Source organism: Azolla caroliniana, unplaced genomic scaffold (genome assembly GCF_043228905.1).
Source record: "Azolla caroliniana isolate FFs.n. ecotype wild unplaced genomic scaffold, voAzoCaro1.0.p SCAF_14, whole genome shotgun sequence".
NCBI lineage: Eukaryota > Viridiplantae > Streptophyta > Polypodiopsida > Salviniales > Salviniaceae > Azolla > Azolla caroliniana.
The window spans coordinates 18,665,224-18,691,336 of record NW_028230449.1 but is presented as its reverse complement, the minus strand read 5'-3'; the positions used below and the strand labels follow the sequence as shown (position 1 = coordinate 18,691,336).

The window sequence follows — 26,113 nt, the reverse complement described above, 5'->3', positions numbered from 1 at the left end:
CTCTCTCTCTCTCTCTCTCTCTCTTGTTCCGAGACGTTGGCGAAGCGGGAAAAAGAGAAAGCAGTTCATTTCCTGAGGTGGAAGAAGGTATTTTCCGACAATGGGGGAGGGTTGCGACAGGTGGCAGCGTATGATTGGAGCAACCAAACGAGGTTGAGGTTGGATCATTTCTATTGATTCGCCAAGCAAACTTACATTAGTAGAGAACTGAGAAAGAGAGAACCCCTAGTTTTTTTTTTTCCCAAAAAAAACTCGTTCCATTAGTTATAAAATTTTACATATGAGATTAGTATATACAAATCCCTATAGGGACACGATAGGTCGATCTTATCCACCGACTCAATAAAGGGGGAGGACGACCATTGTTGGATGAACCCGTAGTTTTGATAGCAAGGTTTTTTGTATTGTCATGATTGTTTTAACTTTTAATATAAACATACATTTACGAAAAAAAAGAAGAGAAAAAAAAGAAAACCTGTTGTTGTTTGAGATGTCAACAATGGTTTTTTTCTCAATATGTTCAAAATGGTTCAAATTATGAGATGGAGATATTGTTCCTATTTTTACGTTGTTGGGGTCTACAACACAATTGGAACATGCGTAATGCTTTCATGTTTGATAATAGACATGGGGTGAAAGCCTATATAAAGACGCAGAAAGGTATTCTCATGTGGAATTTTTGGATGTTAGAGCATGTGGGGGGTCATTTCCTCAAATGCATATTCAGTTTTTTTAATGGCATTATAGGACGTCCCTCTCTCTACATAGGCATAAGATAGGTAGAGTGGATTTTACATTCAATTAATATAATTGTGTGCTTTTACCACAGAGAGAGAGAGAGAGAGAGAGAGAGAGAGAGAGAGAGAGAGAGAGAGAGAGAACGCTAATAGTGCTAGTAGTAGAAGTAGTTACTAGTATTGATATTGGTGGCGGCGGCGGTAGTAGTAGTAATAGTAGAGTAGTAGTAGTAGTGGCACTAGTATGGTAGTAGTAGCAGTAGTGGTAGTACTTGATGAATTGATTCAGATAGATTCATTATACATAATTGATTGCTAAAAAAATTTGTCTCATTTTCCAATCCATTCCATTTTTTTTGTATATCCTTATGATTGCGCATGGCCAGACAGGTTAGTTATTATCCCAAAAACTCAATCGTTGATATGAGTAATGGTCCGATCAACAACGAAAATTCCATAAATAACTCTTTTTGGTAAGCGAGTTGTTGAAATTGTTTGTATCAAAACGTCTTGAGAATTAGAGAGTAGTATAGTGTGGGATATTGTAAATGGTGTGATGATTGCATGGCTAATGGCAAACCTCGTCCCATCTTATTGCCCTAGGGCTAATATGCCTTTTGATTAGGATACCCACTGGACAACCTAGACATGATGATGAGGCCCAATTGCTTTTTTAACTTGGCAACGTGTAGGTTTTGGAACGATGATGGAAAAAAGGCATAGGTTTGGCAACAATGTGAAGGCCATGTGACTCATTTAAACTGTTTGAAGTCGGACCTCTTATGTTGAGGGAAGTTCATGTTCATGTTGCCAAAACAAGGAACATCTTATTTGAACTCTAGACACGTGGTTGCCTATGGTAGTGAAATATGTTTTCAATAAACCCACTGTTAAGAACTTATATGTATTCATATTTCATTAGTTTTAGTTTCAAAGGTTCAAAGTTTTACTAAAATCAAACGACAAATGATAAAAAAGATTATCGAGGAATACCAAAATCCTAATGTAACAAATTTCTCGACCGCTGGATGAAAACTATGTTACAAGTCCCTCACAACTTCTTAGGGCTACAACAAATTTTTGGTTTCATGGTTTTGAAAAACCTAAGGAATCAATTACATGCTCATATCGTTATATTTCTATCTTCGTTTCAAAATTAGAAATCGTTAAACAGTGATATGCTAGGATAAAAAAATTTAATACGTCCATCTAATTTTATGAACTTTAGTTTTGATGAGGATCCAAGAGCTTTTATTTCTAGAATAGTAAAACATGGAGAAGCAGTTTGAATATACATGTTTTTTGGAAAAAAAATAATTAATTGAATATACATGGAATCATGAAAAAGTTGCGTCTTGTTCATTCACTAATTCACAAAGAGAAAGGATTTTACAAATGGCATACACCCACATATGCACATGCAAAATATCATTTCCCATAGTATCACAAACTTCCCATTATTAAATTTTATGGGCAGAATAAAGAAAGAAAATTTAAGACAAAAAGACACCAGATGCAAGGAGCAATAGTTGTCATACCTTTTGTTATGAATATATTGCCAACAGTGTTATTTGTACAAATAGTTCAAATTTACCTTGAAATCACAACCAGCTTTGAATGTATAAATTGTATTTGTATCTAAAGTTTAACATTTTCAAACAGATTTGGGAAGATTAGTAGCAAAAGGACATCAAGTGTTTGCACTCTTATGCATATTACAAGAAATTCTTCTACTAATGGACATCAAGCTCTATATTAAAGTGGATGCAAGCAAATGCACTGTCAAGCAGATATATAACATCTCATCATCTAATCCCAATGCTCAACCATGACATCATTAAAAAAATTGCCATCAAATTATTTCTCCTTCGATGATATTAAGGTAACCACCTCAAATTTTCTTGAATTCCTTACTTTTCAGCATTTCATTAAAATGCCCCAGGTCAAAACACTAGCCAGTAGGGGTATTGTGGAGAAGTAAAGAAAATAATCAATTACTCAGTTAAGGTCTATTTTTTATTCATAGTAAACAGACACATCATCGTATATTTACACTGCCACCATTTCAAAGCTAGCATATCATCATTCTCATTGCAATCTTCATAAAACACTTCTATGCAAGATCTCCATGTCATAAACATAAACACAGCACATCTCCATGCCATAAAGTTGTATCTCTATGATATAGACAGCTTTACATGCAGCACAATATCTACCATGCTTGTAAGTCATCAATGGTATTGTTAATTAGTCAGTTGAACATAAACCATCTTAAAATATCGTTGTCATTGAAGTACAAAAAAGGGTTACCAACAACTTCATTTATACACATGATTAGACTCAACCACTTTCTAATTTTACTGCCATCTCTTACCAAACACATTTATTCAACACAAGATCTGTTGTTCCATCGCATTGTTAGGCTTGTGCTCTTTTAGCATGCACGTCAAATCTCCAGGATCATGAAAGCATCAGTATGATTAATAGTAACCCCAATTCAAAGAGTCTTCAGAATTTTGCTGACCCTTGGTAGTTCATTCTACATTATCTTATGATCCCCCCCTTCATCCAATTTACAAATTGCCCTGACAAGATGCGTTGACTCGTAAGTGCTAATTTCAATACATAATACATGACCTTTTGAAGCATAAATCTCATGGGAAGCACCCCACTGATACAATGCCAAAATCATGAAGAAGAGAGTAATTAGGAAATTACCCTATTGCAAATTATGAAAAGTAGACTAAGTAGCAATTCAATTATACTGCATTACTCACGATCAAAACTCCACTTTATGATACATAATGTTAAACACAGTTACTGCTCCATCCAAGTAATAAAACAAAAGAAAGCAATTAGTAGTACTCGACAAGCACATCCAGAAAATCTCGAGAATTGTTAACAAACCTATAACTCAGGAGCTAGCTTTATGTGTTGAGTAGTTCTTCCACATCCTTATCCAAGAGACTAAACTTGTGGGACGCATATGATAGAAATCCATTCAAACATTATCATCAGTGGCGTATGATTCTGCATGATACTAGAGAACATCTTCATTTCCCCAACATCCACAGTACTCATATCAGAACCAAGACATGCGTACCATATTTATGAATGAAACGAATTCAAGCTGCATCATTACTGTGACTTCTGCTGCGTCTTGGGCTCTGTCTCTCGCATTTTGAAGGCCTACCATATTCCTAGATATCAGTTACTTGAAATCTTCAGTGTTCTTTTATAGAGATATTATGTTGCATACCCATCTAATGTATGTGGTGATGCTTCACGTTCATGTTTCAGAGATGGCGAGGGGCTATGGCTCCGTGGCCTCTCGTATTTTGAAGATCTGCCACATTTATGGATATCAGTTACTTCAATACTTCAAAAGAACGTTTATATAATTAATATATTTCATTATAATTAATACATTTCATACCCATATAATGTATGGGGTGATACTTCATGTTCAAGCTTAGGAGATGGCGAGCTGCTCTGGCTCTTTGGCCTCTGTCTCTCATATTTTGTATCTCTGCCATTTTTTTAGATGTCAGGTACTTCAAACCTTTATTAAACAAATGTTGACATACTTATTATGTTGCATATACCCATTTGTATGCGGTGATGCTTCATGTTTAGGAGATCGTGAGCAGCTACGGCTCTGTGGTCTCTTTTTCTCGTATTTTGGAGCTCTGCCATGTTTCTGGATATCAGTTGCTTGAAACTGTTAATAAAAGAATGTTGATATACATATATTTAATAGCATACCCATGTGACACTTCATGTTCACGTTTGGGTGATAGGGAGGAGCTACGGTTCCTTGCCTTCCGAGGAGACAAATTGTGGGGTCGACAAGGTGATAAGGTTCTACAGCAATAAAATAATGAGTTGGTGGGAAGATAATTTTCATGATATCAGATTATATATTCAGCTAATACAGTCTGACAACTGCCTACAAAACATATAATAAATATATTACAGACCCATTTAATGTGTGTGGTGATCCTCCACGTTCACGTTTGGGAGATGACGAGCGGCTACGATTCCGTGAAGGCCTTCGTGTAGGAGTCAAATTGCGAGGTCGTCGAGGTGATAAGCTTCTACAATAATAAAATAGTTATTAGGATTACAATCTGCATACTGTCAACATGATAAGGTTCGTCATTAACCAATAATTACGATGATATTTTGCACAATACATTAGGTTGATATTTTCTGACAACCTCCTCCAAAACCACATAGAGTATTGCATACCCATTTAATGTGTGTGGTGATGCCCCCCTTTCACGTTTGGGAGATGACGTGCGGCTACGGTTCCATGAAGACCTTCGTGGAGAAGTCGAATTGCGGGGTCGTCGAGGTGATAAGCTTCTACAACAATAAACAAAATATTTTGATAACAATCTGCATATCATCAAGGTGGTAAGATCTAGCAATAATAAATAATTATGATGAATTCAGATAATCTCAATCATATATTTGGTTGATATGGTCCGACAATTTTCTACGAAAGACAAGCATTATATTGCATACCCATTTGAGGTATGAGCTGGTACTCCACGTTCACGTTTGGGAGATGGTGATCGGCTACGGTTGCGTGCAGACCTTCGTGGAGGAGTCAAATTGCGGGATCGCCGGGGAGATAAGCTCCTACAATTATAAAACAATTATTAGTGTGACTATCTGTGGTAAGATTGAGCATTAATAACAAATTATTATGAAAATCGACATAATCTCAGTTATACATTCAGTTCATATAGTCCAACAACCTCCAACAAAAAAATATATTGAATACCCATTTAATGTATGTGATGATGCTCCACGTGCACGTTTGGGGGATGAAGAACGGCTACGGTTTCGTGAAGGTCTTCGTGGAGGAGTCAAACTGCAAGGAGGTCGTGGAGATAAGCTTCTACAGGAATCAATTATTAGAATGAGATTTTGTTTTACATAAAGGTCATAAACGTGATCAGATTCCGTATTAATCAATAATTAGAAAGACAATATCCACAGTGCTGAATTGATAGAGATTGGAAGAGAAAGAATCAGGACTGAAATCATTATAAATCAAGATCAGAGAGAAAATTGTCCTGGTTTTATAAATGTTTTTAAAATAAATAAACAAATTCTATAAAACATGCACTCCATTCACATATCCTTCAATGTAGAAGGAATTACTTCCCAAACAATGTAGAAATCACATAACCAGCCCAGATATATATAGTGGAATAACAAGCCCCGTGAAACCAGAACAACCCATTTTGTGATGACCATTAACTTACCTACGTCGATAACCAGGGCTATGACGGTATCGGGGGCTACGACTGCGACTTCGAACACGCCTTCCAGAACCATGTCCAGATGGCCTAGAACGACATTCCCGGGCAAAATGTCCAGGTTCATTACACTCATAGCACTTCTTTTCTTCACCACTCCTGCCACGACCACCAATAGCACGTGACATTTCCACACGCCATCCATTTTTCCCTGGAATGTTTAGATGATGGTTATTACAGAGTAGATACAGATACAATATCAGTACATCTAAAACCCTTTTTTACCAGTAAACTGATTTATTAATTTTATATGCGATTATTTGAATGTACTGACATTTTTATCATTGACAAATCAATTGCATGTCACATGTAAAACTTATGAGAAAATGTGGTATGAAAACATTTAGCGACAATGAACTATTCTTTGACGCAACTAGAATCTACATACATATATGATATGATGGCATAACTAGAAAAACTATCAAAAAGTATTCAGACACCATATTCTATAACTAAAGAATATTGAGAATACAAAAGGATGCATTGCTACTCAATACAAAAGTCAAATCAATAGATTACAGTCTACTTTCTACAGCATAATTAAATCACGCCCCATATGCCAAGGCCCCATGTGGAGAAGATTCTATGTTAATGCACCACACACATTTAGTTTTATCAATTTTAAACTCACACTTTTGGATTTGAAATTTGAACATTTCCTATTCCATTCGATTTCTGCGATATAGGTTACAATTGCCAAAACCAGTAGCTTACTATTTTCAATATTAACTGACAGCGCATTTTTCATGTTCAAAACCAATAGCTTACTATTTTCAATATTAATTGACGGCACATTTTCATGTTCAAAACCAGGAACTACTATTTTCAATATTAAATGACAGCACATTTCCATGTTTTATTAAGAGTTTATGGAAACCTAATGCTTCCTGGCATCGTTTTCTATAGCAGAAGCAATATATTCAAATAAGAGGATAATGTATACCATCTAATGCTTTGATTGCGTCAACTGCATCTCTTTTGTCATCAAATTCCACAAATGCATACCCAGGGGGTTTCCGAGCAACCCACACACTGTAAATAACAAAAAAATGAGCTCTCATCTTCAAAATGTTCAAAAATTTGCCCACAAACAAGTTTTCAACGTTTTCTCTTGCTTGATATTTTCCAATTTGAGGTTTCTGTTTCAGCCTTAAATGAGAGTGCATTACATTCACCAAAGCACCGAATTGCAGTGACACTCATCATACTAACATTCTTCTTTTCTTTTCGGTCTTGTAAGACTAGGAAAACTCAAAATTACACAGTTTCTGTTTTTCCTCTTGATAGTTTCCTTTTATCTTTTGCTAGCATACATCAATAAAAAATATAGGAGGGAATGGATGCAGGATTCAGAATGGAAAAACCTGCTACAAATAGACTTGCTTCCATTCTGAAACAATACTTCAGGTCATAATGTCCAATATGAAGAATGGACCAGTAACAATTAAAAATCTTATGAATTGATAGATAGAATCAATCAAAATTTAGGCAAAGCTACCAACTGCTAACGCATTTCAGTTAGTGAAGAATAAAACAGAGTTCAGCTTATACATCCCAAAACCGAGAAGACTTGCTTAAGAACCCATTCTATAACAGAAAAGCTGCTTCTTAGCAACCCATGGTGTCATAGAAATAGACCATCAATTATATGTTAGAAAATATAAAACCTTGCCAAATACTATATGCATATATACTTCAATATTTGATAATAACCAAGATGAAAATTAACATGATGAGATGAAGATGTCTAGATTAAATTATAGCTCCTTAAGCAAAATTTTCTTTTGTAATTCGTGATTAAACATGCTATAAAAAGAAAGAGCAAAAAAACTAACAGAATTTGACTGTATCAAATTCCCATTTTTGCATGACTCGATATTTTTACGTAGAAGAGACATTTTTAAATGAAAAAACAGATATCTAGCTCTCAAAAATATAGCAACTGGATCACGCGCGTCTACCTTCGTTTGGTTACCCAGACATATTGCGAAGGAAATAGAATAAAATAAAGAATAAACTATTAAACAGAATAAAACCAACGAGAAGGGGTGGGCACCTGCGCAAAATGCCAAAGACACGAAACTCGTCTTCAAGATCTCTCTCTGTAGTGCGAGGATCCATGCTGCCAACATACACACGCGACATTGTTGCTTCTGTTTCTGCGCGTCAACACTGTCTCTGTCCGGAAACCCTAATTCTCTGGGGAACCCTAAAAGTTACAAACTCTGAGGAAAGAACGTTGAGGGGAGGGTGTATAAGAAGAAGGCGCTCTGTCGCTTTTTCTTTTTATTTCCACAGAAAAGAAAAATACGCCTGCGTAGTTTCATTTATTTCTCAAAATACCCCCCCGTCAAATTTCCTTTTATTTATAAAAATGACCCCCTGCACACACTAAGACACACAACTTGTGTAACCTAAGAAGAATTCATTCAGATTTTTAATCTCTACGTTTGTGATGATAATAATAGCCAGCTGACCGTTTGGTACTAGGATTTTGCAACTGTTCGGCTCAAGCCTCAACCAAGCCGTTTAACAATTGTTTGGACGGCTTATTTCAGCTTGATTTAGGCTTGAGTTTTCGGAACCGGTTTGAGCTCAATTTGGTTCAACTTGAGCCCTACTTAACCGGCTCAAACCGATTAAGTCATTTACAAAAATACGTATTACCTTGGGGAACCGTGCCCCCCAAAACCAATTTAGGGATTGGTTCAATTAGGTTTTAAAATCTTCTAAATCAGGTAAGGCTTAATCCAAATTGGCTTGGACAATGCTAAACTAGTTAAGCCCGAACTAAACCATTGTTGATTCCTACCGTTTACATTTCATAAGCATGTGAGGTTTCTTATCATAAATGCAAGGTTGGTTGAGTTTTTCTATTTCCTCATTATGCCAACCCATAATGTGCCCCGTTATTTATCATTACCCAGGTCGCCCTTGAAAAAACAAAAAACAACCATCGTAACATGAAAAACCATCATACATATGTAAGTTTGCCCACGTTAGGGTTTCATGGCCTGAAGAAACATTTTCTCAACCTTTTCTATTTATAGTTCCTTATTTTATTAAAATATGCATGTAAGTTCCATAGTTGTTAAAAAATGTGCATTTTATGTTTAGATTAGGTATTTGAATACTCTAAAAGAATTTAACATGGAGTCTACATTTTACAACTACCATTACAAAAATTCCATGTATTTTAAGGGGATGCAAGTATGTCATGAACGTAGTTGTAGTTGTTATGATGATGATTCATAACAAGGGATAGATGGGATGGACAGTCGGAGTGGTAGCTCAATACAAGCTATGGGAGCCTTTATTCTCTCCCGGGAAGAAGAATGCATCATGGAGAGTGAAATAATACGACTCAAACATGAATCCTTTGTGTTGAAAGTGGTGGGCAGTCAACCTAATAGAGCGTTGTGTGTGTGACTGGTTGTAGAGTTGCCTACAAGAAGACCCTGGCAGAATGAAGGACATCACATTTATGGGAAGGGGGGTTTACCATGTCATGGTGATGCTTGAAATGAATTTACGCAAAATTATCGAGAGCAACCCGCTAACATGGCACAACGCAAGAGCCTATGTATTCAAATACGGTGCAAACTTCGACATATGTAAAGCAGATGCTTGTATAGGCAATCTAGTAGTGATAATGACCTTTTTCCCTGGTTTACCTAAGCAATGGGAAGTCCTTTCTCCCGGCCATTGGCAAAAGTATGGGAGAGAAATGCTTGGAAAAAACATTAGTAGAGAGAATAAGTGAAACACCGAGGATCAAATTAATTATCTCTAACGTAAAGGCCCTACTGCAATCGATGTTGCTTAGCAGGAAACAAATGCCCGACCATGTACAAACAGTGGAATATGTCGAACTCCCAGGGCAATGTTTTGTATGTAGACAGATGGGGCATATGGTTTGAGATTCCCTAGAGGTAAGGAGAACATGCATCGTAGAAACGGGAAGCAAGGATGGAAAAGCACAACAAGTTTGATGCAACAAAACAATCTAAGAATAAACTATGCAATGCTTATGAATGAAGATGGACGGAAATATAACAACAATAAAGGAAAACAAAAAAATAATGGTTTCCACTTAGCAACAAATATGAACTCTTAACCTTGGAGGACAATGAAAACACAATTAATGAAAGGGAAGCAAGAATGAAGGCTAATTTGGAGGGCAACTATGTGAAAGCTATTAATGATACATAGAAATTGCAACAGGAAGATGGTTTGTTAATGGATGATACTAACTAGATGCATTATGAAAGTATGGATGAGGTAGGAGAAATAAGTATAGGAAAGGTCCTAAGCCCCTTGAAAGAGCAAGCTAAGTCACTAGTGAAAACCCAACATATTAAGGGGATAGGAAAAATCAAAAGGCACATGCGTGCTAAAAAAGAGGAGGATAATGGGATGGAGAAAAATAAAGGTATGCGTAAATGGCCTAGAGTGAAATGGAATCTTCAATACAAAGCGACCCCCCTATCAAATACTATCCAACAGATCAAATTGAAATTGACCGGCAAAAAGTGGTTCAAGGAAATGTGTGGAATTGAGATGAGGAAGGATGGCATGTGTAGAGTCAATATCTATGGTAATTGTGATGACGAAGGCCAAATCATTGGACTGTCCTATATTCTGGTTGTTGGAAATAAGGAACCCCGCAGTAGAGAAGAAGCACTGGGATGACTAGAACAACAAATGGGTGGTCATGTAGATTCATTACATGGTACCGCAATAGATGTGAAAATGAAAAGACAATGGAAAGATGTCATGATATGGAGTTCGGGCAAGGCAAATGAGGAAGGCATATGCTACATAAATGTGAAATTTAGGAAGCTTCCTAGAATGATCACGAAGTTTATGGTATACCACCCTGAAATGTTGACATAGTTGGAAGAGGAAAATCTCCAATATAGGATCATAGCTAACCTAGTGGAAGCTATAAATGCATTGGGTGGGCCACAAAAGATGCATGCTATATGTTGAAATGAATATTAGCTTACTAACATGGAATATATAAGGAATTGGTGGCACCCAATTCCAGATGAAGAAGAATGTATTGGTTGTTGAAATTCAACGCTGCACTGAGGCAATGGTGCTTGATGTTATCATGGTGCAGAAGCACCATCTATATGGGAATAAGATCGACAAAATTGGAAATATTTGCCCTGGGAGTTGGACCAATACATGGTTTGCAGCTACAGGGGATAGACATATTCATAGGGGAGTACTTATAAGTTCCATAGAATGAACCATATGTAATATACTTGCATTCGCATTCGAGAATGATTCAATCAAACGTGTATGGTAAATCATTTGGAAGTTGGATTGGATTGACTATGGTCTATATTATATATTGATTCACTCTCAATGCCAATAAGTGGACTCTAATCGATTGTGAACCACCAACATAAGTATGGTTGCAATATTTGCATTGTATAACATGCATACCTCTGGGATGCTTCTTAAGAATCAAGACATCTCTATCCTCCTCACTTTAGAACTTTACAAAAAAATGAGTGTGAACTATAGAGATTGAATCAAAATATGTCATTATATATTATAGCCAAACATTTGAATGCTTGTATGAACACGTTTATTACGTTCTATGCTTATAACAATTAAAGCTAAGTTTAATGTACCATGCACAAGAAAGGGGAGTTTAATGGAGGGTTGTGTTGTCTATATAAGGATAAAGCACATATGTGGGAATTTGGGCATACTAAACATATATGCCCCAAATTCAGTTGTCGAAAGAAAAGAATTTTGGTTGCAACTAGTGGATAAGAAACTAGATGCAGGGTTGTGGATCATGGGAGATATTTTAATATGGTGGAGCAACAATAAGATATAAGAGGAAATGCAAATGACACTAGTGCATGGGATAAGTTTTGTTTCGCATATAATGTGATAGAATGTTGGAATGCCCCTAACTTTTAGATGCAAAAAGAAAAATCTTGTCTATACTCTAGAGTAGGAGGAAGCGTGTATGGGAGGACGATGTCCAGGCTAGACAAATGGTATTTGGACCCTCAACTCATCGATAGGAAAGGCAAATGCATTATTTGTCTTAGAACAATGTGCTCATACCATGCACAAGTTTTGTTCCACATACAAGAAAACAATTGATGCATGCCACATAATGTGAAGGTGAGCAAGTAATTGGTTATGGACCATAAATGGATTGATGATATAAGAAGAATATGGTATAATGTCAAATGGAGGTACCTTGATCCTGCTCATAGGTTGGTGGGAAAATTGAGGAATGTCATGCTTCTTTCGGAAGAAAGCAACTAAAATTAGAAAAAAAGATGGGGGAGAAAGATTTATTTAATAACTAAGGATGGAAAAGATCTAACGATACTTGATAATTTGTGACCATTGACGATTCTCGCCAATGCTTATAAGATAATGGCTTAAGTTGTAAGTAGTTGATTGAAAACGATACTAGGGGACATTATACATACACTGCAAACTGGCTTCATGGAAAACCGGAGCATTGGTGATAGTTACTTTTTGGGAATATTCAGCATGGGCGGAGGAGCAAGAAGTGGACCTAGCAGCAATGCTACTCAACTTCGAAAAAGAATATGACAAGATCTCATGGGAATTCCTAGAAGTAGTGATGGAGGCCCTAGGCTTCGAGCAACAATGGATCCTTGGAACGACTTGCTTTTATAGAGATGCATCTAGACAGGTTTTGATGGCGGGAAGCATGGAGAAGAGCTTTAAGACGTAACGATCGGTACACCAAGGATGCCCATTGGCCCCGTTGTTGAGAGGGATTCCGGTTACTAAGAGAAAAGGGGTCGAGATGTGCGTGAACACGGGTGTGCACGGATGCACACGAACTAGCCTTTATAGAGGAATGAGAGATATGATGTGAGAAAATCGAGGAGAAAATTAGGGATTGAAAGCGGTTGTCTTAATAGCCTGATGTAATGGTCTCTCCCTTCTTGAGCTATCAAAGGAGGGAGAAAAGACGGAAGAGGGATCCACGATTTTGGAGATCGAGGTGTTGTTGTATCGAGCTCTGTAAGCTTCCTTCCATTCTCTGTTTTCTGGTTTCCTGTCATCGTGCAGCAAGGCCTCCGTTTCGCGTTGGCAGCTTGTGTGCTCCCGATCGAAGGCTCACTAGTTTCTCTGTGTGAGTGAGTGTGTGTGTGTGTATGTGTAGCAAGGTCGAAGCTCTTTTGCCGGCCACGTCCGGTTGTAATCTTTCTTGTTTCTTTGTTAATCATTAGTTCATTGAGTTTCTCCTTGTGTTTGCGTTTTCTTGTGTTCTTGTCTCTGGCTTTCTCCCATTGAGTTTGCGTATCCGAGTGAGTGAGCCCATGAGCTCATCGTTGTCATTCGACAAATGTTCCAGAATAGTTTACGTCCTCAAGCCCATGCGCTCGCCATCCGGAATCCGAGGATCGATCCGGATCGAGAACGCGTTCGAAAACCATCCGGTGTAGTTGCCTGGAAAGGATTCAGACAAACTCTCTTTCTCACTGGCTCATTGGTCTAAGACCCTGGTGGTCCTGCCCCGTTTCCACACGTACCCGTGGTTTTCCGCGACATCATACCTATTCATTGTTGCAACAAAAGATTTGCATTAACAAAATGTTGATAGATCTTGGCAAATACAAGGTCTTCCCCTGCCCGATGATATAGGAATGCTAATTGATACGGAATATGTTGATTATACAACGACTTATGTTAATTAGCAAACAACTTGGACAAACAACAAAGTGAAATTGATGAGTTTTGGATGGGCTCGAGTGCTAAAATAAATTGGAATAAATTAGTGGGCATTTGGATTAGTAATAAGCATGACATGTTAAATTGGGCTCCGGACCCCAATTTCAGATGGTTTAGGAGAGGAGAAACTACTAGATACTTGGGTTTCAAAATCAGTATGGACATTGATCGATCAGAACACTACAATTTGCTCGTGGACAAAAGAAATGCGAAGCTAATATGGTGGAATGCAATAAAACTATCCTTTGCATGCAAGATTGTGATTGCAAATCAAGTTCTAATGACCACTATATGGCGTACTATTGCATGTTGGATAATCGCGCCCAAGTCGATGAAATTAATAAAAAGGTTTTTAAAGGCACCGAGGAAAAACATGCTCATGCAAAAAGGTTGCATGGTCCACACAAAACCACACTTATAAAAGAAAAAAGCGAAGGCGGGGTGGGACTGATAAATCCAGTGGTGCAAACTAAGGCCTTGTTAGACAAGTTGGTGGTCAAGAGTTTGTAACCACTTGAGGCACCTTGGAAAATTCTTTGGAGATGCATATGGAAGATGTGATTGTCGAGACAAGGTGGAAGCTGGTCAAGCAACCCTTTTGGGGGTTTTGTGCCAAAAATGCGACCCAAATACTAGGGATGTATGCAAAGTATATGTGATGCTGGAATTATGAAGGTGTGGCAGGGAATGAGAAAGGGAATCACTTGTAGGTGGAAAAATGATGCATATGCCCGCATGTACATGCCAATTGTGTGGAACCCACTAATCAGAGATTTGGATGGGTTGATGATAGGACAAAAAGCAGGTTTCAAATGGGCCAATTTAATCAATTCCCAATGGAATGCAGTAGTGGATTGGAAGATATTTATGTCTAATGATGTGGACACTCAAAAGGCTATAATATGGAGGATAAGCAAGAGTAAAAGCATGCTCAAGAGAATTACAGATGTCATTCCATGCAACATGCAAACCTTGGAAGATAAAGATATAATTACCTCTGAAACTGAATGGACAGGACTTATTGATGCTGGAAATTATCTAATTGTAATCAAGGGAATGACAACGGGATCTAATGAGGCATGCTACTACAAAATAGAGCAGGGAATGGCAATATGTGAGCAACTAGCTTATCAAACTAAAAGGACAATTAGGTTGATTGGAAAAAATGGAAAGGATATGATGATTGACCCCAAGCCCAGGGAGATCATATCGACGACAGTGTGTTGCCAGATAGAAGGGCATTCAGATCAGCTATCATGGGACCCAACAATGTATTTTGAGAGAACTCAAGGACGAACTGAGGGTGCCAAGTTGGTTCCATTTTTTAGATACAATACGGAAATCAACAGGCAAATTATTCTCAAGCAAGAACACGAAGATATTGCAAGCACCTAAATATTTGATACATGAGGGCATTAGTGAAAGGAGATTAGATCAATTCTGGAAAATGATATGGCATGATAGTGGTGTCCGCAAGATAATGATGTGATTATGGCTTATTGCGCATAGAGCCTTGTTGGTAGGGACGTGGGGTAAAGACCCCAATGTAGACCCTAGATGAAGTGCATGTGGACAACTAGAAAGCATTTCCCATTGTCTATGGGAATGTCGTGAGGCAGCAACTATCTAGGGAAGGGCATTACAATTGCTATGCCATGCCTCTAGCTCGTTTACCCTCAAATGGGGACATGCTTGCTGGAACTATCTTGATGATGATGTGGAGAAATATGATAGCACATGCAAAGCAATGTACAACAGGGACAATGGAACTATTCGACTGATCATTGATAAAAGGGAATCCACATTTAGAAGTAGAAAATTGGAGATCTATGGATGTTGCTTGCACCCATTATCATATGGTGCATATGGACGATAAGATGTATTAGGATATTTTTAGCAAACAAACGACCTCCAACTGAATCTATTAAGCTAATATGGCACACACTAATAACTACATGGAGGGCACAATATGAGCGGATTGATGGAATAGATGATGCTTTAGAACTAATGAGGCTGAATTTCAAAAAACGTTGACGTACTACACCGATGGCTGCAAAAAATGGAATGGATATACGAAGGCATTACGTAGTATGCAGATGTTGTTCCCCCTCCTCCCCCCCCATTAGTTGAAAGAGGGGCGTGAATGAGATGAGATACATAAAGAACACACATGTGGGCTATGGAATGCTAGTGATGTGTATGGAAAGTTTGGCTAGAGACATATGCGAAAGTGTAAGATAAATAAGTGATGTCACCCATATGTATGTAAATGTCTGGTGGCGAGCTTTTATACAACCTACATAGGGTATATAGTAGTTGAGAATGATAGGATAATTTAGGCAATGACTACTCGATAACGGGACTAAAGTTGTGTACAAAATGACTGTTTAACTAATGGAGTATATTCTTTTTTGGAAAAGAAGGTATAAAACTTTTTAAATGCTTCGCATATGTATTCTAGGTGTTTGTATGCTTAGAGAAATATGGGATTGGTTGAGTTTCTTTTATTTTACCAACTAAATGCTTTATCAATGTATTGACCAATGACAATTTGTGGAAATAACAAAAAATTATGGGCATTGGGGGGGAAAAAGAAACACGCAATATTATTTTAGGGTTTTTCCCAACACATTATTTTACTAGAAACCCCTTCACTCTAGCCAGCTTTTAGTCCATAACTCAATCCTAATTGTTTCAATCCATACCTCATCCTCAAACTTCTCATATAGGAATACTTTATCACCTATTTTCTCCACTCTCTAATGTATTTGAAGAATGGAAAGTGTATGTTAACCTCGCTTGTGACTTTTTAGTATATACTATATGGATTACAAAATAAAAGTAGAATGCCTTTCAGGTGGTCATTTTGTTGTTATCTAGGAGAATGAACTAATCTTGTATGTAAACCAATGTTTTTTGAATGATGTCCATAATACCAAACAAAAAGTAGAGAAATATTGTTGCATAATCTTGCATTCCTTTTGAAAGGGGTATCGCAAATTTTTTTATTCTATGTATTGTGACGAATAATGTGTTAATCTTGACTCTAACACTGTAAAGTCATATAATCTGAACAACCACGACTATCATGTATAACCTTAGGATAAACTTTTATGAAGAGTTTTTAGAAATATCCTAACATCATTAAAGACTCGATGCAACAACTGAGTTTGCAAAACAAGGATTTACCAAAACACTATCATGTTTAAATCTCTCAATATTGATTTCACTAAGCCAAACATATCAAACTTGAAAGCGTTATGCATGCTTTGCCATTTAATGCCTTGTTTTTGCTACATTGTAGTCCTTTCATTGTGTTGTTCATCTTTGATGAAACGACATGTCTTGCTCCTTCAATCTTTGAGTTATTGCCATACATACTAGTGCGAGGAAAACTACTGCGTGCATGATAAGTCAGAGAAAATATATATAGATATGAACTCTTGATTAATATGTAAAGGACATTAACATTATTCAAAAGACTACTAAGAATACGATGTGCAACACATTTATTCAAAAGAGACTAGCAAATTTGATGTTAACAGCAGCTTTTGCAATCAATGATAGTTCAAAATTTATGTGGTGAAGTCTTCATTGCATCAAAATCAATAAACTACGAGGTCATTCATAAATAACAACAAGCTCACTACAATGTCGAGTGGGAACCTAATGTTTGCAATGGGTGGGTGCTTAATGTGGACCCATGGTTAACATCGTTAAGTGGGAAACTCTATCCAACTTACTAGAACAACACATAATGTTTCAAAACTCACTCTACCAAACGCGAACGATTTGTTTGGCAAGGTTGATGGTTTTCACATTTATAGGGCGCTAATGTCAATTCAATAAGAACAATGTTTTTAAATCGATCATGTGAATATTGATACATAGTGCCTAAGGTTTAGGTTTTAACAATGAGCATGATCAAATGTCTAGTTGTTGGCATTACTTTCACATTGAGCAAAATAAGACAAAGCAATGCACGAATATAAATCCCTTTCAATAAGCTTCTTGGTTGCTAGGTGCATAACTTAACTTATAGGTCTACTTGTTCGTTTTTTAGTCTTGCCACTTCACTTTCTAGATAGTTGGGTACAAAACCGTGCCTTTGAAGTGTGTTGGGATCTAGAAATGTAGTTAACCAATGCAACAAACACCCCCTCCCACTCACAAGCTTCCATATTAATATGACATATCCACCTCGCAACCGATGATCGAATCATACTCATACTCATAGTACACCAACATGAATATTACCTCGTCACTTAAAGGTGAACGATACATGCCATTCATCCAAATCCACTCGAGGAGTCCTAATCCAAGTGTTGAAGAAGGAAAGGAAAGGAAGAGGGGAAAGAAAGAACCAAAACTCAAAGTGTACGGAATATTACCCTCTAAAATAGTATGGTCACGTCACACATAGACGGCAAGCGAAAAATATCTTAATGTTATTTGTCCTTCATGAGATAAAAAAGAGAGGGTATGGTTTTCTCTCTTAGAAATAAGAGAAAGTGTCAATAAGAAAAGAAACATGGCGTTGGGAGAGGGGTCAAAGACTAAAGTCTCGTTCTAGAAAGAGAGAGCAAAAGATCACAACCACGCGCTAATCCACACGCTCTCTCTCTCTAGACCCTTTCTTTCCATGATCCCTACTTAAAGCAAACACACAAATGAATCTCTCATTCTAACATAACCTTCTTCTTCTTCTGCTCCTATTCACACACTCCTCTTTTTTCTTAAATCTTCACCCACCACCATCATACCCTAACTCATTGTGTGTTGGTTTGGAGCCTTGTCTCACGATAGTTGGCCAACTGTAAGACATAGCTATGGCTTTTCTCATGGGATCAATCAATGCCTCAAGCGCAAAATTTCTCATGGTGGTGATCATGATGTCCATGATGATGGTGGTGGTGAACATTAATGGTATCATGGCCCAAGCACCATCCCCATCCCCAAACCCAAACCCAATCTCCGGCAATGATCAATCAGGAGGAGCGCATCTTCATGATTTTCATCCTTTCATCCCTCTCATCTCTTTCCTTTCATCCACATTCCTTGCTTTTTGCTTGCTACATTAATCAATCCCACATCTCTCTCTCTATATATTGCTATACATACGTATATATTTTCATTGCTTTAATGTTTTTTCTACTATCCACCTATTTGAAGTCTAGCTAGAGATTTATAGGGTTATCATAATCATTACTAAGAGGGATCGCGTCTCCACATTTGTTCCCTTGGAGCATCCCCCATTGGTTTGAGAGCTATCTCGATGAATAAAGAAAATAGTTATATTTGAATGATGTTCACATTTGAGTTAGCTCGATGAATAAAGAAAGTAGTTATATTTGAATGATGATCACATGTTTTTTTAAAAGGGTGCTTCCCATTAGTTAATGATGTTCACATTTGAGCTACATTTGAATGATGTTCACATTTTTCTTTAAGGGGGTGCTTCCCATTAGTTAATGATGTTCATATTTTAGTTTATATTAAAGGGGTGAGTTTGTCATGTTGATACGGGTTCGATGAAATAACATCCCCATCCCCATTGGTTTACGTGAGAGTTATATATTTCAAATAAGAAATGGTAATACATGTGTCAAATTGTCAATCTCGATTCTCATATTGTAAAGCAATACTTTCTATATCAAGAGTGCATAAAATAAAAAGTAATGAGAAATTGTTGACATTCCAATACACTCGTGTTTGTTTTCAACAAACTTTGTGTGGCGGATGATGAATTAATCAATGTTTGTAAAGAAAACTATTGTATATAGTTGAAGACTAATCTTTTATGAAGAGTTTAGATCATGTACGCAACATTAATAAAGTCACAATTTAATAATGACAATGTGACTGTTGCGCTTTACCATGACACCCTCGTTTATGATTTAAATATCAAGAGTTTCAATGATGTATGCAAACGTAGTGATCTCTAACTCTCCTCCATGTGAACCGTCGTAGTGTAACGTGTTACCATGCAATGTGTTGTTTTTTGAGATGTTAGTTCTTCAAATACTTGAATATTTGTGAAATCTTCATTAATCTGTCAGTTGGATTTTAGTTCTTGAAATATTGGAATATTTCTAGATCTTCATTAATCTTTGACCAATAAGAATAGATTGCCACTTTTGAATCCTATTTATAGTAAATCTATGAAAATATCACACTATCTATACGAAGACAATTGCATACAATGTGCTTTCTTTGGGACAAAATTTTGTATACAATGTGCAATTGCATACAATGTGCTTTCTTTGGGACAATTTTGTATACAATGTGTTCGTATAAATCTTAGTATACAAGTGTAATATATAATAGGAATGTCATGTTAATAATGTTAAAGGTTCAAGTATAACGATACAAACCTTGTGCATTTGATGGTTGCAGGTTAATGTTAGATTCAAGCTCTTAATAACCTCATTGCATTTATTATTATTGTTTGTAACTAATGTTTGAACATAAAACACATGATAGTCATGTCCATTTTCTTGACCATAACTAATATTTTGACATAAAATATATGATAATCATGCGGAGTTTCTTTTTCATAACTAAACATTCAACATAAAACACATGAAAGACGTCTCGAAACCATTACAACGTGTAACAAGGAGAATATGTTGCAATAAGTGCTCCTTTTACCAATTTGTTAATCCTTAACCACTTGATATATAATAGTTTTACTACATAATTGTTTTCTTCACATTCTCCGTGCCCATATTGTCACCACAGATAAATAGAGAAAAATTCAACTAATTTGCGTACAAATATGATAGTCTATAGATATTGATGCAATCCTTCACTTTGATGTTATCATGAACTTTAATTAATTGCGACAAGGTGGAGAGACAACATACAACAAAAAAGGGGGCAATGAGTATCGGGAGATCATTTGAAGTGCATGCATACATACAAGTTGTTATAGACAAACAAGTGTCTACTTGATGACATACGCAATCACTTTGTTGTATGGTTATACAAACTTAGGCTGACAAATCATGATCATTGATGAATTTGATCCTTGCACTTGATCCTCGATCTCATCGTGTTGCAAAGCACAAACTTTTCTCGTTGAAAACATACAAGGTAGTCGAGGCATGTAGGGGATCATATTGGATTAATGAGCTCTAAGGTGGGCGATTTGCTGAAACAATTTTCAATTGTATTAGTATGCCGCCACTACATCGTATGTTTTCAACGAGTAAAGTTTGTGCTTTGGAACACAATAAAATTGAATGTAAACTGTAAGGACCAAATTCATTAATGATCATGATTTGTCATCCCATACAACAATGTGAATGTCATGAAGTAAAGACTTGATTGCCACATGCATGCACTTCAAATGATGTCCACGTACTCATTGCCCCCTATTTTTGTTGTATGTTGTCTCTCGAGTCTCTACCCTTGTTGCAATTAATTTAAGTTCCTAATAACATCAATATAGCACATCAAAGCGAAGGATTGCATCTGTGGCTATCATATTTGTAAGCAATTTTCCTTATTTTTTCTCTATTTGATTGTGGTGGACAATATGGGCATGGAGAATGTCAAGAGAATCATCATGTAGTAAAACCATTATATATATAAAGTGGTTAAGGATTAACAATCTGGTAAAAGGAGCAAAGATTGATTGTTAATTGTTCCGTCCCCTCCTTTTTTATTGGGGCATCCTAAAAAGGGAACATAATGGGGCCATATTTGTAGTATTTGAGGATTAGGAGCATAGTGTTTTGGATAAGTTTCCCAATCAAGCATTAGATACATATGTATATGGCTGACGTGGAAAACGCGAGGGTATTTTTGACACGTAGGACAGCAGAATCGCTGACGTGGCAGGAATTCACCGTTAGTTTGCCACGTAGGAAAACACGTTCCGCTGATGTGGAAAAAAGCTGACGTAAGAATATATATATATATATATATGTATATATATGATCTTTATTTACTATTATTTTTCGATATACATACATATACTTCTAGAATGTTCCTACAGAAAACCTTGGAAGCATCCATGGCGCTTCATGTATGTAAGTATGTATATAAACGTATGTGTTTTCTAAGTGTGATGATAATTAGGGTTTGCGTTCTGATTATTTAGTTAGGATATGGATTCGTCGCATGTTATTAATCACCATTCTCTTTCCCCTTCTTCTTCTGCCAGGTCCTGCTCGCTCTTCAAACAAATCGACATCTCCAAGGTATTTTCATGATCAGTCAATGGAAGAGAATATAGAAACAGATGCAGATAGAGAGAGAGTATTTACATGTGTTAGGGAGTTTTATTTCATTTTTCCAATTGTTACTAGATCTGCGTCGGTTCATGTTTAATTAGAATCAGAATTTTTATCGTCCATAAAGAGGCCAATTAAGAGGATTCTTTAGTGAAACTACGTTGTTCATTGTGAACTCAGAAATGTAGAATACAGGAAGAAGTCTTTCCATGCATTATGAACGCAGAAATGTAGAATCACGGTGGCGTCTTCCTTTAGCATAACTATAATTGCTATCTCTCTCTTTTGGTTCACATTATAGTATACCTATATTGTATAGTTACAGTGCAGTACCAGTTTGTAAAACCAGAAGGTTGTAAAATTTTAAGTTTAACCATGTCTTGATTACATCGATACAATATAGTTATACTGGAATATGAAGTTATAGTGAAACTACAGTTTGCAAGCGAAGAAAAATTAGTGTTTTTATGCTTAAACTGTGTATTGATCATAACGACACTATAGTTATAGTAGGATGTGATGTTCCGGTACATTTTCACCCTGCAATGTAAGAAAGATAAATCATTTTTATGTATGATTCTATCATAACCGTACAGTAAAGATATATTAGAAGATTTTCCACATTTTGTCAGGTTTGGGCTTTGAACGAGTCTCTGGAAGGGAGCTCAAAGAAGGTTCTCAGAAGTTGGGATCTTCGTTTGGATGATTCAATTGTAGGTATCATTGATTCTAAGTATGCATTAACGTGTTCCCGTTCATACACGGATGATGTGAGATGAATGGTCATAGTCATTCTTTTGCATAAGTTTACTCCATGAAACTATCCAATTTTTCCATAATTGTCTTCATGAATGAAATAATGTAATTTCGTGCACTAGTCATGCAGGCTGATTCATTATAGCTGTCCTTTTACAGGGCTACTTGGAGAGTAATCAAGGGGATCCAGAACTTCTCATATATATCCCGTATGAAACATTATATATTTATGCTAACGCTCATATTAAACAGTATTTCTGATAATTTCCTTTTCCTTTTCCCTATGGAAATTTATCATTTATTGCATTGTCTTTACCTTAAAACATCAAAATGCCCTGACTTTCTGTGGTAACTACGAGATTATCACTATGTAGCTCAAAGTTTGTGTACTACATATGGATATCCTGGTTTTGGTTTTGAGAAACTTTGGGCAATCCTGAAAAGTTAGGGTTTTAGTGTTTTTGGCCCTTGTTGTTTTATTGAATGTGTATTATCTCGCAGCTCTGCAATGTTTTGTTTTTACAATGTGTTTCATACAATTTGCAGCTTTACAACTGATGTGAAAATCAAAAGCATAATGGTCATTGGAGGTGGTGAGGGTCGAAGTCCATCAAAAATGAGGGCGTATGTTCCTAGCTCTATTCCTTTTAAACTTTCGCTTGGTGTTTCTATGCATAAACTCACGTCTTCAGACCTACTGTTTCATAAGTTACATGATTGTCTTCAGTCTTTCATGATTTACATGTCTATACGTTTTGATGTTATAGTAAGTTAAACTTCTCTTTTCACTGTACAATGAATTGTGGTGCCATTGGGTCTATTACGTCATATATCCAATGCCATAAAATCTTAAATGAGTGTTTTGGGTATGGGAGATTTTTCTTCTTTAGGAGTTGAGTGGAAAAATACGAAAAATGACGTAATGGGTTGAGGGAAATTTTAGAATATGTGTTTGAAATATTATTCCTAGAAATAGGTCAGTTGAAAATTTTGTCGTTAATTTTAGTGAAGGAAGGCCTGGTGCTCTAATGCGTCATTTTCCTGTGTTAAAAAATGTACTGATAGTGTTCCACTTTTTAGTGGATTGTGTAAATTTTGCTGAAAAGTGTTATTTTTGTTATTCAGCTATATTAATAGGGAAGACCTTGATTTCACTCTGGTTGGTGCTATGGTTCCTCTCCAGGTAATACTGTTTTTATGCTAAACCTTTGTTTATTTCCTTGTTTCTAAGAAATTGGGATTACTCAAGGTTTGTCTTTGCAAATAAGGAATGGGATCTTGTTGAAAATTGTAATGGAGATGTCGAGTATGAGACAAGGTAAAACATTACATCAATTAAAATTATTTGTCAAGTTAGTTTTAGTCTTTTAATGATTGAAAATTCTAGCATTTTTGCAATTTATTTTAAAACTATGTGGTTCAAAACCTAGCTATAGCCGACAGTAACTTATGCAAAAATGACAGGTATCCCAAGTTCCAAGGTGTGTCAAATATCACCTTACACTTTCCAATGAGTTTTGGAGGAGACTCTACTAGAATATCTTTCATTGGCTTCCAAGGTGAAGCTACACAGGTGAATTGTGAATCTTATTAAGTCTATAGCTCCCAATCTTGATTAATTCTAGAAGTGGATTGCTTTAGAAGTTAAAAGTCCTAAGCTTTTAGCCTGATGAATTTTAAACATGGATAAGGTAAACTGTTAAAATATTTTCTTGTGCTTAAATTATTGGCCGTTCTAAAATCTTTGCGTTAAATTCTCATTGACTGCGTTAAATCCTTTCTAGTAGATTCGTCTGGGATTAGTAGTACATTAAAGATTTCCGTTAAATTCTCATTGACTGGGTAAAGGAATTCCTGGCTAGTATATTAATCTAGGATGACCTAGTACATAATACTAATTTATCTGTAGTCTGTAACTGTCTTTGATTTGTCTCTAAGAAAATCAAAGCTGTTATTGGATTATCTAAATGAACTAAATTTCTTATGTAACAGTGCAAAAAACTAATATTAAGTTTTCTGCTGGCAGATTAAAAGGGATGTGGTTACTAATGCTATTTATGAGACTGTACCAAATCCTGCAGAGCACAAGTATGATTCGTATTTTCCATTTATTATCATTTTGTTAGTGCATCTTTATAAATTATAATGCTGCATAGCATTTCGTGTTATATGAAGTAAAGCTACTTTACTCTCTCTCATTTGATCACATCATGGATCAGAAACCATAATTAAGAAATTTCAAATTGGCGTACTGTTTACCAGGCTAGCTCTTCCATTATTAGTACATGAGCTTTATTTTTGGGTATGGTTGAGATAGTTGCGGTACATTTTAGGGTTTCAAATGAGAAATGGATGACTTTTGCATCTATAGAGATGTCGGCATCCCCCTTTCTTCAGTTTTAGGTTTCATAGGTTAGTCTACTGTGGCCTTTCTAGAGATGTTAACAGATGATTTGGCCTCCATATAGAGACATTAACCTTAAACCCCCCACCTTTTCAGTTTTAGACTTTAGACTGTAGTTATCTGGCATACATATGATAGTTGTGTTTAGCTTTATTTATGCTAGTTACATCTCTTTTGTTCCTGGATCATGTTGTCATGGGGTTTACATGCATTGCATAATGTTTTTGTTTGAAAAACAACTCCAATTGGCATATATAAATTCTCATAAACAATTTGATTGTTGCAGCCTTCCTTCTGGGACTCCACCACCTCCTACAGTGTTGTGACCTCTCGCATACATGAAGAGAGGATTAATTTACTAACTTCAATGACAAAGTTGCACAAGCAAAAATATTGTATAATATGTAAATATCCAACTTTATAAACGTTTGCTCTTATGGTTTTCCATATATAGAGTTGAATACAAGTTTACAACATGCTGCAATGGAAGGACCATTTTGGTGAGATGGTATGATGGTTGAGTAAACATATACATTATTCTCTTGACGTAGTTTTAAATTCTAGGTTTGTTATAACTGAAACAAAATTCCATCAAGCTAGTTTTAACAGTTGTAAAGTTATGTTTTTGACAAAATTGATCAATGATTTGCATGCAGCGACTTCAAAAAGAAATTCATGACACTTAATAATGTTGACGAATGTTACATGAACTTAAATATTTGTGATGGAGATTACGGAAACCCTTCCATATATATATATATATATATCAATTTCACGATTAGACTATTATTTATGGCTATAATCCAGGTGAGGTATGAGAAGTTTGGATGATAAGGGAAATGTATTTGTTTGAAAAATGTGGAGTGCCATTTTTGTTTTGATGTTATGCTC

At 36.3% G+C, this 26,113-nt stretch overlaps 2 protein-coding genes across 6 annotated transcripts; one reads left to right on the top strand and one right to left on the bottom strand.

Moving 5' to 3' along the window:
* Positions 1-3,481: 3,481 nt before the first annotated feature.
* LOC147855724 (uncharacterized) lies at positions 3,482-8,314 on the bottom strand. 5 transcript variants are annotated; one of them, XM_087330615.1, is made up of 12 exons: positions 8,127-8,314; positions 7,014-7,102; positions 6,017-6,221; positions 5,530-5,646; positions 5,268-5,384; positions 4,989-5,105; positions 4,718-4,834; positions 4,503-4,601; positions 4,343-4,426; positions 4,165-4,266; positions 3,997-4,083; positions 3,482-3,926 (listed from the first exon to the last, which is right to left on the bottom strand). In XM_087330615.1, the coding sequence occupies exons 1-12, from the start codon at positions 8,213-8,215 to the stop codon at positions 3,863-3,865; spliced, it is 1,287 nt and encodes a 428-aa protein (XP_087186741.1). In that variant the 5' UTR covers positions 8,216-8,314; the 3' UTR covers positions 3,482-3,862. The 5 variants fall into 5 exon arrangements, with proteins under 5 accessions (XP_087186741.1, XP_087186744.1, XP_087186742.1 ...); XM_087330618.1 differs by having other exon boundaries at positions 4,174-4,266; XM_087330616.1 differs by having other exon boundaries at positions 4,718-4,831.
* Positions 8,315-21,810: 13,496 nt separating this feature from the next.
* Positions 21,811-25,726, top strand: LOC147855723 (uncharacterized). Its single transcript, XM_087330389.1, has 10 exons — positions 21,811-21,854; positions 21,993-22,029; positions 22,695-22,775; positions 22,978-23,027; positions 23,365-23,442; positions 23,944-24,001; positions 24,087-24,136; positions 24,283-24,391; positions 24,845-24,906; positions 25,509-25,726. Coding segments are annotated over exons 1-10 (567 nt in total). The 5' UTR covers positions 21,811-21,852; the 3' UTR covers positions 25,549-25,726.
* Positions 25,727-26,113: the final 387 nt, after the last annotated feature.